At 42.0% G+C, this 13,235-nt stretch overlaps 1 protein-coding gene across 3 annotated transcripts in view; it reads left to right on the top strand.

The window, feature by feature from the left end:
• Positions 1–13,235, top strand: part of hipk2 (homeodomain interacting protein kinase 2) — a 120,156-nt gene that overhangs the window by 84,548 nt on the left and 22,373 nt on the right. For all 3 annotated transcript variants that reach the window (XM_074677315.1, XM_074677314.1, XM_074677313.1), the window contains exons 4-7: positions 1,015–1,134; positions 3,875–3,961; positions 9,352–9,536; positions 12,052–12,214. In XM_074677315.1, the coding sequence (XP_074533416.1) occupies positions 1,015–1,134; positions 3,875–3,961; positions 9,352–9,536; positions 12,052–12,214 (555 nt within the window). The remainder of the gene's footprint in view (positions 1–1,014; positions 1,135–3,874; positions 3,962–9,351; positions 9,537–12,051; positions 12,215–13,235) is intronic.

Raw genomic sequence — 13,235 nt, 5'->3', positions numbered from 1 at the left:
CTGTTAAATCTAATTTTAATCCTTACTTTAAATAAAGAGAGATTGTAACTGATGTCTGCTTGATTTATTTACTTTCCCAGTTTACACTTAGTTAATATAACTTCCTGGTGATGAAAGTAATAAAACTCATCAGACTAAAGTTACCTTCATTTAAATGCTGAGTGAAGATTAACCATCATCAACTCCCCCTAAAAAAGCACAAAGGAAATCAACAGCTGTCGGTTCAGTCAGAGTTAGCAGGTTAACGTTAGCATTTTGTCTTTGATTTAAGACCAGCCGTCTATAAAAACTAACACTACAAAATAACAGGGAAATGCTGGCAAACCTGCTGCCAGTTTTTTAAAGCTGTTTTACAGTGAAGACATTTTTGTTGTGATGATGTTTTGTAACCATGAGTGAGGAGGAAACACAGTGGATATGAGACCCTGCTGTACATTGAGAGGTTACGCTGTCAGGGGGCACAGGCTGTCTGTGCTCCACTGCACAGACAGGCCGTCTGTGCTCATCTGCACTGACCAGTTCTCTGTGCTCCACATGGCATGGACCCATGTACTTATTGATTTTCATGGTTTGTTAAGTGTTTTTGCTAATAAATAAGATGTGTTGATGGGTTAGGGTTCAGACAGCTGTTTGTTGCCATGGAGCATAAAAAGCTGGTCTGTGCCATTTAGAACACAGACAGTCTGTACCCTCTGTGCAACATCTCAAAGAACAGCAGGGTCTTATACCTACTGAGTTCCCTCCTCACTCAAGGTTACAAAACACCATCACAACAAAAATTACCATCTGAAGTTACATTTTATGGTTAACCTAACAAATGATTTTTCAAGGTTACTGACATGAGATGTCTAAACACAGTTCTTTTCAGCTTTACAACTTAAAATGACTGATCTACTTTACTTGGAAATGTTTTGGCAATTGGTTCCCTATTTTTTTCAAGTAAACTCAATAAATTACATTTTACAGTGTGGCCCATGTGGTGTAGAAATGTGAGTTTGTCTTTTTTCGTTGCAGATCCGGTACATCTCGCAGACGCAGGGTCTGCCTGCAGAGTATCTGTTGAGTGCGGGGACAAAGACCACCAGGTTCTTCAACAGAGACCCAGACTCCACCTACCCTCTCTGGAGACTGAAGGTACAGAACCAGGTGCATGCTCACAAGCTGTGAGCAGGATCATCCATTAAGGAGTGTTTTTATGTTCTTACACCTTTAGCTGTTTATCAGTATCTCAGACCTCCTGCTGTGAAGCATTAGCTTCATAACAGAGAGGGGTTAATGAACCTGTGTTTAACACCGTGTGCTCTAACACCTCCTACAAAGCTTTTCATTTTTACCTTCTTCACCTGACATATGTGCTGACAGTAAATATACTCACTGGATTTCCCCTATATGTATCAAACACTGATCTATCTCTGAAAGATAAGCCATGGTGAAAACATATCCTACTTAGTATTTGTTTTCTTAAAGTAACATACCACACTGACAACATCTAATGCTGGCTGCCCTTTGAAAAGAGAGATAAAACAACACAGAGCACATACTGTACATGCTGTCATGCTAGCTGCCTATGGCTGTTTAGCAGCTGTCAGGTAAAAGTTGTGCAACTTGAGTAGTCTTCTCAGAAAAAGCACACAACCTCCTGGATCATGAGGGTTTAAAACACAACGTGATTGGTTGGAGTAAGGGGGTTTCTGAGCTCCTGAAGTTCAGAGGTAATAGTAGCTCTGTCAGGAAGAGATTATAAGCCTGTGTCTTACACCACCGCTGCAAATTCCCCTGATTTTTACATGTCTTCAGGGTTCCTTGACATGATTCTTCACTGTAACTGATTTACGTTTTGTAACCGAACAGTAATTTACAGGAAATAGCGAGGGATTGTGGGGAAAAACACCATACACTGCAAGAAACTAATCTTATCAAGTGTTTTTTCGTCTTATTATTAGTAAAAATTGTCTTGTTTTACTTGATATGAGCCACATTCAACTGGTCAGTCCAGAAAAATGTCTTGTTTTAAGTTATTTAAAGACAAAAATGAGGTCTGAATTACTTGTAACAAGTATAAAAAATCTTACAATGGAACAAGAAAGATGTGCTGAAAAATTTGCTTGAAGATGCTACACTGCTAAAAACTGAAATCTTATCAAGTGTTTTTGTCTTTTTTTAAGTAAAAATTGTCTTATTATACTCGATATGAGCCACTTTCAACTTATCAATCCAGAAAAATGTCTTGTTTCAAGTTATCAGAGTACAAAGATGAGGTTTGAATCACTTGTAACCAGTAAAAAAATCTGCCAATGGAACAAGAAAAAAATGCTTGAAAATTTCCTTGAGACTAGAATGAACAATGTCTTTTGCAATTCAGACCACATTTTGTCTTTATATAACTTTAAACAAGACATTTTTCTGGATTGGTCATGTGAATTTGGCTCATTTTGAGTCTAAAAAGGAATTTTCTACCGAAAATAAGACAAAAACACTCGATAAGATTTCAGTTTTTGCAGTGTATGAGGAGGATCTGTTTTAATTGGACTACCTCGCCACCTTCTGGCCAGGAGTTTCATGCACACTGTTGTAAAAATGTGACTTTTTACAAGGCTTGTGTTTGTCCAAGACAACTTTTTACTGGATACAATGCACTGAGGTTTTATGTAGTGCTATCGGCAGCCCAGTCCTCCAATGTATCTGTAGGCTAACATGACAACAAATAAACACTGTCAGTTTGTATGTAGTTCAGTAGCTGTTTATATTTATCTCAGCTGGCAGCCTGGTGCTCTAAGACATATCTGTAATGTGTAACGTTAGTGAATCCTGGTTATGTCCTGCCAGTCATCTACCAATCAGAGCTAACGTAACCTCACTCTTCATTTTATTGATAGACTCTCAAGTTTGAACAGACCACTGCAGAATAACTGCTGACTGTGGGTTGGAATCAACATTAGCACAAACAGTTTAGCCCCTGTGTTAGCCTTTAGCTTGTGCTCTATCTCTCTCCTGTTTATCTTTCTTCTGCTCTTCTGTCCTTTTTCTGTCGGACAGTTAGGCTCCATTGTCCACCATCACTGCAAAATTAATCACAGAAGTTGTTTTCAGCAGAGAAAAACACAGATCTCTATTCTCACTGCTAAACTTCATCAGCCGGTGTGGTGTTGTCATAGAGACTATCAATCCTGCACGACCCAATGCGGAGCTACAAAGAAGCATTTAAGGAAATAACCTATTGGTGCTGATAATCTTGTTTTATAGTGTTGACTATGATCAAGCATATATCTAGAAGGGAGACTTTTTCAAAACTCCTCACAGCCTCTTTAAATAACTTGAAATCAGGCATTTTTTTTGGACTGCTCAGGTGAATGTGGCTCATATTAAGTCTAAAATGACATTTCTTACTAGAAATAACACAAAAACACTTGATAGTATTGTAGCTTTTTCCACTGTACTGATGTTTTTAACAAAGACACGGTGATGACCCTGACAGTAATCTACTGTAAATTTTGCAGCATCTTTTTCGCTGTGTGTCTCCTTTACAGAGAGATTCCTGAAACACAACTTTAGTCGATAACTAGTTTTCGAAAGTGTCACATTTGCTTCTTCTCTGAGGATTTTCCCTCAGTTTAAATCAATGTGTATCCCTGTGTAACCTGAGTGTGCACCGTGCCGTCAGGTGCAGTCAAATTGTGTATATTGTCTCCTCGATGCTGTTCCTCCGCCTCCCCCCTGGTTGTTAGATGAGTGTTTGTGTGCTACCCCAGGGTTGCTCAGAGGGCAAGCCGAGTCCTGCTGCACATCAACAACAAGAGGCTGTAATGAGCCAAATGTAAATAGTGTGTTTCCAGAGGGGAAGTGTGACAGAACATCTGCTTCTTGTCTCCAACAGACTCCAGAAGACCACGAGGGTGAAACGGGGATCAAGTCCAAGGAGGCCCGCAAGTACATCTTCAACTGCTTGGATGATATGGCGCAGGTATGCTCTCCTCTCACCATGACAGGACAATAGATACTAACATTTGCTCTTGTGCCGTCGTGGGTCTGGTCAGGTCGCTGGATGGTTTAATCCATCTTCTCCTGAGAGTTATCTATCAAATATTTGAAATCCTTTAGAATATTCACCCTGCCAGAGCGCGGTCTCCACATGTGCCTTCACTCTGCTGCTACGTTGAGTTTTACAGGCTGAAATAAAAGCAGCTGTTCACAGAAACCCTGCTCAGCCCTGCCTCTGCTCCTCATCTCACTAAACCACCATCTAATGAGTTACAGGCGAACATTTGAGCCGAACATGTGGCCGCGCTGCTTAACGTGTTTGATATGTGCAGTTTGCTTTCTTATTTGAGCTGGAGCGAGTGTTGTGGCTGTGTCTCCACTTTGTACGTCTATAGAACATGTAAGCACGTCTGGGGCAGGGGTAGTAAAGGTTGAACTCCCTGTCTTTCTAAATCACTAACACATCGCTGGAAAGTGAGTTTTTCAGAGCTGCTCAGCGGGCCGTGCTCAGTGTTATGTCTGCTGGCTCCTCGGCCGGCTGTGTCACCTGTGGGAATCTGTTTAGACAGTCTTACGTAACCGCAGGAGGTGACTTATATCACAGCTTAATACACAGAGGAGCTCTGCGTCGGATCTGATGTCCCTTTCTTCTGTGACTCACAGGGATTTCATGCCTCTGTAGATGGAAAGTTCACAAGCAGCCATGACATTTTGATAGTACGTGCGTGACAGTGAGACGATAGCGAGCGTTGTTTTGTTCGCCATGGCTCGGCCAAATACTGGTTCTGCTGGCAGATATGGCGCCGCTGATGGAAAATCACAATGTCTTTCCCTGGACCCTTCGATCCTGTGACAGTGCTGTCTTGTCATCGAGCACCTCGATGCTGCCTCTGATAGCAACCAGCCAGGAGATAAGAACTAAGCAGGTGAATTATTTCTGTTGGAGCCAGGCCATACGCAGCCAGCAGCAGCAGCCTGTGAATGTGTCCGTGTGGGTCCAACATACATGGAGACTTAAGACTGGCTCACATTACAAGATTCTCCAAACCTTCACACATTTAAAGCGCACACACTTCGCACAAGATCTCTCTCTTCTGAGACACTCTGGAGCAAACCACACACTAACAGATTCTTCAGCAGAGTATCAGCTTCTTAACACTCAATACTCCAAGTCTTGGGTCGTTAAACGTGACTTCAGTGCAAACAAACATGATGGACAAACAGGAAAAAACAAATATAGTTGTTTTCGGCCTCTAAAATCTTGAAAAAAAAGGCAACAAAAAATAGGGATGGGCAAGTACAGATACCAGGTATGGGCATCGGGCCGATACCAGCCTTATTTCAAGGTATCTCGCAAAGGCTGACGATACCAGCGGCCGATACTCAAAGCAAAAAAAAAAAGTGCATCCAGTAGATCCGCCTTACCAGTAGGTGGCGCTACATTGCTGCAGTTTGGCACCACAGCAAATATACGTCAGGTCCTGTTCAGGGAATATAAATGAACCATGGGAAAGTTAAACATTAAACTGTTTTATTTTTCACTTTAGTTTATTTCAAAATACACTAAAACTCTGACAGTTGTTAGTTTTTTGTTTATCTCTATTTTGCACTTTTGTTAATTTATCAAAAACAATTTATAAACTCAAAGAGAACTTTTTTTTATTTGAACTTAATGTCAGAGTGACTGTGCTGTCTTTGACCAAAATGATCCATCACTGTTAATTGAAATTTGATGTATTTATTATAAGGACTGGGCTGCACGGTGGCGCGACGGTTAGTGCTGCAGTCTCACAGGGAGAAGGTCAATGGTTCGATTCCCAACTTGGTCGGTGGGCCTTTCTGTGAGGAGCTTGCATGTTCTCCCCGTGCATCCCAGGGTTCTTTCCGGGTCCTCCAGCTTCCTCCCACAGTCCAAAAACATGCTCATCAGGTTAATTGAGCACTCTAAATTGTCTCTGTCAGCCCTGTGTTTGACTGTCAACCAGTCCAGGGTGTACCCTGCCTCTCCAATGACAGCTGGGATAGGCTCCAGCCACCTGCAGGACGCACAACAGGACAAGCAATTCAGAAAATGAATGAATGAATTCTAAGTACTAGTGGTATCAACTCTTGGTATCGGTGAGTACTGAAGAGGGAGTACTCATACTGGTATTGGTCTGAAAAAAAGGTGGTATTGGTACACCCCTACAAAAAAATAAACACATTTATGGAAAAGTCGTGGAGACATGGGGGATATGTGCTGTATGAATAAAAGTGCAAGTTGGAGGTGAGGAAAGTCGTTGAAAGTATCACAGATAGATTTCTTACTTCCTCTTAAGTCAGTCATCTTGATTGGCTTTGCTCCAGTATACATGACATTACACGCTGTACCTGCTCAGCTCATCTCAGAGCGCCCCACACACTACAGGATTTTTAGTCCCAAATATTAAACATGTTAATGACACTGAGGAACACAATTTTTGTCGAGTTAGGTCTGACAGCTGTCTATAACTACTTTTTGGGTGCAGAATCCAAAAGTAATCTCAGTTTTTCTCTATCATGTCACGTTTTTGAACTATAGGATCCCTATTTTCTTAAAAATATGGAAAATACTTCACATAACAGATATGTGCTTGTTTTAGAGAAATCTTTAAATATTGACATACAATGAAATATGAAAGAAACGGGCATGACGCAATGTGTATTTAACACTTTTAGGATTTTACAAAGGAAGTGGATACTGGAAGAACTACAGTAGCAGACATGATCTGAAACAAAGGAAATATAGACCTGTTTAAAGAAAACACTAAGATGGATTTGTTACAAGCTTTGAAAACTAAAAAAAAATACATAAAAAGAAAGAGAACTTACAACAGTATGTCCATGAAGGTTAAGGGAAAGCCAACACAAACCCTCTTCATTCCTGCTATGCTAGTTTCTGTTAGCAGATATTGAAGAGTGGAGAGTTTTACTAAGCTGATCAGAGGAATTTCACTTATCTAGAAAGTAAGATGTGGAGAAAAAACTTGACGTGCTACAAAAAAACTGACTGCAATTTTTGAATCAGTGTGTCAATTTTTGTTTTAATCAGCATAAAAATCTAACTAAACAAAATTTTCTTTTCAAATTGTTCTTCAGTGTAATTTACAGTCTCTCAATCAGAGGCCGTCAGAGCGGCTCTGACCAGACGAAATCACTCTGTACACACCCCACACCACAGGAAAATCACACAGGATCATAAAGAGGAGATCGGGACAAAAGTCAGCCCCATTACCCTGTAGTGTGTGCCCGCCTTTAAGCGATGGAGACCATTATGGTTGTCCGTTAGCGCCTTGGGCCGCTGTCAGGTCTGTCTGGAACAGCACACAGTCGGCTAGGACAAGATAGCATCACTGCTCAGGATTGTTGAGTTTACAGTTACTTTACACACTCTCTCACACACTCTCCCTCACACACACACACTCACAGCAGTGAGTTTAATGAAACCAACCTGCACCGGTATGATATCCCCTGGGTCATCTCCGTCTCCGAAGCTTCAAGCTCTGTGTCCCGTCTTCAGCAGAGCTGCACAGCCTTAATGTGAGAGAAAACTGTCTATTTCGCCCCATCTCACCATCCTGACCGCATAAACAAGTCAGCATTGTGGACATCTGCCTCTGCGTGTATAATGGATGATATAGCTGAAGGCCCTGAAAGACAGAGGGGCTTGGTGCCAGGAAGAGATAATGAACCTCCTTTCAGTCGTGGGAAATGTGGGGAGGCTTTAGTCACAAGTATATCTAATTTGAGTAAATCAGACACCAACTTACAGCCTGTGCAGGACCTCGCTGGAGGCCTGATGTAGACGGAAGGAAGGAAGGCCGGCACTGCTCGAAACTGGATTCACTTTGATCTGCTATCCTCCAATATCTGCGCTGATAGGAGAGGAGCTGAGCAGGAGGAGCAGCACAGTCTTCTAGCTATCGTTCCTCATCTCACACACACGTATAAATACACTTCTCCTTCCCCTCCTGCTGAGGAGGAAACAGTTTATGGCTAAATCTGCCCGTGTTGCAGCTCTGTGCCGAAGACAGGCCTCTACCCCTGCACGCCGAGCTCCACGTCTCCCGAGGCGTAGCCCGACCCGTCTCACTGCTCGACATCTGCCACGGCTGCCCACTCTCCAGAGCAGCATGTCAGAGCTCCTCACCGCACAGATGTGGCTCCATAAACAGCCGTTGACATGCGAGACACGCGAGGTCGGAGCTTCTCGTCACAGCGTTTATGAGTCACCGTTTTTATTTCCTTTCGGAAGAAGAAAATGCTGATTGTTGCTGTTATTCAGGAGCAATGAAGCATGAAGATACTTTCTCTGTCTAGTCAATTTAGTAAATCCACGATAGGGGAATTATTATTTCTTCTGCTGCGTTCACTTCCCAAAGTCATCTCCTCCACTAGCAGAGGACGGTGTGATTATTCATCACCCATTCTGCAGATTATTCCTCCATCAGAGCCAGCGGTGAGAGATGGTGAGCAGAGAGGGATGGTTACAGAGCCTGAATAACCTGCATGGAGAAAGAGAATTGAATCAGATTTGCGGTGTTGACTGGCAGCACATCTGATAGCCCCTGGAGCAGGCCTACAGATAAGCAGCGTGTCTTTATTAAAAACAGGACGGTTACCTCGCCGTGGCAGCTCCACATGCGCTGTTTGCTGCCTCTGTCCCCATCTCTGCCCTGCACCGCCGGAAAATCTGCAGCTTTGCAGAAAAAACCCAGGCCGCACTCTGTGACGTGACCTTGTCCTGAATTCTTCTTTCATCACTCTTCGTGATAAGTCTAACAAATCAACTCTGCCTTGTTATGTAGCTCTCCGTTTGAGCAAAATCTGCAAGAGTCTGCCGTGCCAAGTGCTTATCCACAACATAAGCCGCAATGTTTAATACAGATGAAGCAACACCATGTTCCCAGGCAGCTTCCCAGAAGCCCCTCAGCACATATTTAGATATATAGGTTAAGTTGTCTCATGTCAGCGTCCTCAGAGGCGCGCACAAAACGGCGCTCTCAGTGAAAGGAGGCTTCTGAACGACGCGCCAATGGCTGCATTTATCAGCTTCATGTTTTTTGTTTGCTTTCACATCTCAGGAACAGATAGAAATCTCAGTGAAGGCGCCAGGAGATATTTCAAGAGGGGCTAAAAATACAAGTGTAAATGTTTAAAATGTCACCAAGGTGCAAGGTTATCACTGTGCTCTCTCTCTCACACACACACTAACACACTAATGCGAAGGCCGTGTGAGTATCTATCCAGAATGTGAATAACTTGGTGCAGAGATGCTTCAGACGCTCGGAGCCTTGAGTCTTTGTTCAGTCAGTGAAGAAATCATTGACGTGCCCGGTGTGTTTTTGTCTGCAGGTGAACATGACGTCAGATCTGGAGGGCAGCGACATGCTGGCGGAGAAAGCCGACAGGAGGGAGTTCATCGACTTGTTAACAAAGATGTTGACCATCGACGCAGACAAGAGGATCACCCCCATCGAAACGCTCAACCACCCCTTTGTGACCATGTCGCACCTCCTGGATTTCCCGCACAGCACACAGTACGAGACCAACAACATTTTTAAAGAGATGCTCTGACAGGGCACAGGGCTGATACCAGACCTCATATGAACTAGGAAGCTAATACCAGATTGTGCTACCTTTATTCATTTATTCATGAATTGTTTTTTCTTGGTTCATTTCTATTGTTATTAATTCTGACAGAGCTCAGAACCAAATCAATCTTCACCTTAAACACTTAATGAAAGCAACTCAGACCTGCATCATCTTTGAGTGAGCACAAACTGAAACCAACAAAACAACCTGTACCTGCCCAGAGAGTCTCTTCAGCTGCTTTCCAGTCACACACTCAGCAGGGAGGCTTTTTCAGTTCAAACCAAGCAGCAACCTCTAGTCGAAAAATATGAGGCAATACAAAAGTGCCCAAAACTGCTGTTTGACAAGTGTATACACCGAAAGTACCAGGGACCATGACACGCCAAGTGGAAGAAAGATGAATTTTACAGCCAAAATAAACAAACTGCACAGGGATGAATTTATTTCCAAATAAGCAGTGTAGAAGAAATTAAGAAAGCAAGTTTATCCAATCAGAGGCACAGCTCAGCTGACTGACAGACAGACCTCTATAGCTGTTAGTGAGGAGGCTCAGAGCTCGCCTCGTTTCCTATGGGGACCCTGTTGCTTCAAAACTGTTTCAGAATCAGATAGGTGATGTCACAGAGATGCGACCATTATAAATAAGTTATTTTACAATGTAATGACGCTCAGTGTTAAAAGTAGCAGTAAGAACAACCATGAACGCTATACATAATGAATAACTCCTAATATAAGCACATCATTTAGGTCAAACTTTTTACAAGCAGCGCCCCCAGGCAGCAAGAAATTAGGTTTATGCAGGGTTGCTAAAACCTGTAGTTCGTAGAGCGTCCACTAGAGGCTGGCTCCAGCAGTACTAAAAAACACATATAGACAGAGCCAAAAAAGGGTGTATTAATAGCTAAAATAAATAAGTTTAGAGCCTGGTAGGGAAAAAGACTTCCATCTGAAAAGCTCATTTCTCTGACAGCACACTCTTTTTTCTAACTCAGCAGTTTTGAAGCTATTAAGATCGTGAGTTTAGCCAATCAGAGGCACAGCTCAGCTGACTGACGGGCCACCAGCCTGTAGCTGAGACTCGAAGCCCGCCTCTTGGTTTAAGTATTTCCAACATGGCCTCCGTCAAATAGGCTTCAAAACTCTGCTTCAGAAAAAGGTGGGTGATGTCACAGATACAAAGTCCATTAAAACACAGTCTCTGGTTTTTCAAAAAATCAAAAAATAAAATAAAGGGTTTTCTCTTAGTGTGGTTTTTCACGTTAAAGGGATGGTTAAGTTTTTTTCACAGAGTTTTTGTTTGAGGTACTTGTCAGTTGAAACTGTGTTACCTGAAGGAGGTGCTGGTTGGCTCGGAACTAGCAATCAACTTAACTTTATTTATAAAGCACTTTTAAAACAACAACAGCTGAAATAGAGTGATGTACATAAAAGATGGTGCAAGTATAAATAAGTAAATAGATAAAATAAATATATAAATAAAACAAAGGTGCAGTTACTAAAATAATAGTTTCATTGTTCTTAAAAAAAGGTTTTAAGACCAATATGAACAATTATTTAAAAAAAAGAAAAGAAAACATAAAGCGCTAAAACAGGAGCAGAGTCTCAGGCTATGTTAAAAACCAAAAAATAAAAAATGGGGTTTTAGACCTTAAAAAATAAAAATTCTTAAAACCCATTTTTCTGATTTTAAGATAAACCTACTTAAGCTCTCTGGCATGAAAAACTTTCAACATTGCTACCATATGAGAGACTCCATCATGTACTGGACAGAACACTGGACATTTTTGTGGAAGACTGGTTTCCTCTAAAGGACTATTTTGGATTTGAATGGTTATTCAAAACAAATTGACTTTGGTGGCAATGGTTCTATGAACTCAAAGATTGACATCCCCCCAGATACTTTATTTCTGCTTCTTCTTTTTCTATTTTTTTATTTTTTTATTATTATTACTATTATTATCCTTTTCTGTAAATTAAAATGACAATGAAAATAAATGGCTAACATTCACCCATGTTGGTGTTAATTTTACCCATAATTAAGCTAAATTTGAGAAACTTAGACTCGTGTTGGCTTATAAATTCTTAATTTTTTTCCATGTCTCCCTAACAGAAAGCCACTTGGTTTGACACTGTGTCACTTTAGGGATTTTAAATTTAAAAGACCAAAACAGCTGATCCCTGCACTAAAAATAGCAACAAAAAACTGACAGCACTTAAAATATCTTAAAGTAGCGTATATTTATGCCAATATTACTATTCTGATTGTCTAGAAATTAAGTGAACTACGTGGTAGATTTGTCTCAGCCTGCTGACGCAGAAACATCTCATTTAATACAATCAGCAAATCATCCAAAACATGTAGTAACACTGGAATAAAATCAAATTTTAATGTTAAATGATGAACTGAAATCTCCTGATGACAGGCTCATTGTTTCTCTCCCTCTCCGTCTGTCCGTACAGCGTCAAGTCGTGCTTCCAAAACATGGAGATCTGCAAGCGCCGTGTTAACATGTACGACACAGTCAACCAGAGCAAGACGCCCTTTATCACCCACGTGGCCCCCAGCACCTCCACCAACCTCACCATGACCTTCAACAACCAGCTGAACACTGTGCACAGCCAGGTGAGCCACAGAAAGTCCCTTTAACCCAGCCTGAGCAGAAATCAGCTCGGCGTTGGTCTGCTGCATCAACACGCTCGTTTCCAAAAGAATTATGAATGAAAAAGTTGAGTAAGAAATGCTCCTGGAGGAAGATAAAAGTCAAGATTAAAGTCTCCATGACTCCTCAGATGAAGTATGAAATATGTATCCTTATGTTTTTATGTTTTGATAATGTGTTTATGATTTGAAATGCTTCATAAAGGATGATTAAATCCTGGAGCAGCAACCTGACGGATGCCTCTTCCTCACATCCCCTCATGCAGTCTGTAGCAAATAATAGTATTTAAAACAGCAAACAGTCTGATGTAGAGCAGCTTAGTGGAGCGTGAGCTGCTGTTTGTCTCTTTGTTCTATTTTTTTCCCTTCCTGTCTGTCTGCACGTTTCCATGCTTACCGGCCTGCCTTTCTGCCTTGCTGCATGTATATCTGCCTGCCTGCGTTTCTGTCTGTGCCTCAGGTCCTGTGGGATTGTCACAAAGTGCTGATTACACACATGACAAGCCCCACTTCCTGCTTGCCTTGCATTCTGGGGCTTTCAGGCCTTAAGAATCCCTTCACCAGGCTTCCTCTCCTTCTCCCTCCTCTCGCTCCTGTCCTCCTCTGTCTTCTCTTCTTTCCTCTCGTTTCCTCGGGGTTGAGCCTGTGGTGCTCTTTCGCTTCGTTCCCCTACCCTCTGTGAATCCAAACTGCTGACTTTTGGCTTACGCCGGAATCACCGAGCTTCGGGTTGCAAGGTTTTCCAGATTGTGCTTAGTTACGAGTCCCGCTCCCTCCCTCCCTCCTCCTCTCCTCTTTTGTAAACAGAGTTCTTTATCACCGACTATATCGAGCCGGCTCACAGTGTGTAGCATGCGACAAAAACCTCATCTTGCTGTGATTTAAATGGATTAACACTCCCTCTGCTTGTCTTTTCTGCGCCGGGCTCTCAGGGCATATAGACAGACTTAAGTTAGTGATTTATTCAACTTGATTCATTTGCGAG

Source organism: Halichoeres trimaculatus, unplaced genomic scaffold (genome assembly GCF_033239565.1).
Source record: "Halichoeres trimaculatus isolate MK-OKI-2021-1 unplaced genomic scaffold, fHalTri1.1 fHalTri1_scaffold_10, whole genome shotgun sequence".
Lineage (NCBI taxonomy): Eukaryota > Metazoa > Chordata > Actinopteri > Labriformes > Labridae > Halichoeres > Halichoeres trimaculatus.
The sequence above is the reverse complement of the archived record's forward strand: the minus strand, read 5'-3'. Positions and strand labels throughout refer to the sequence as shown.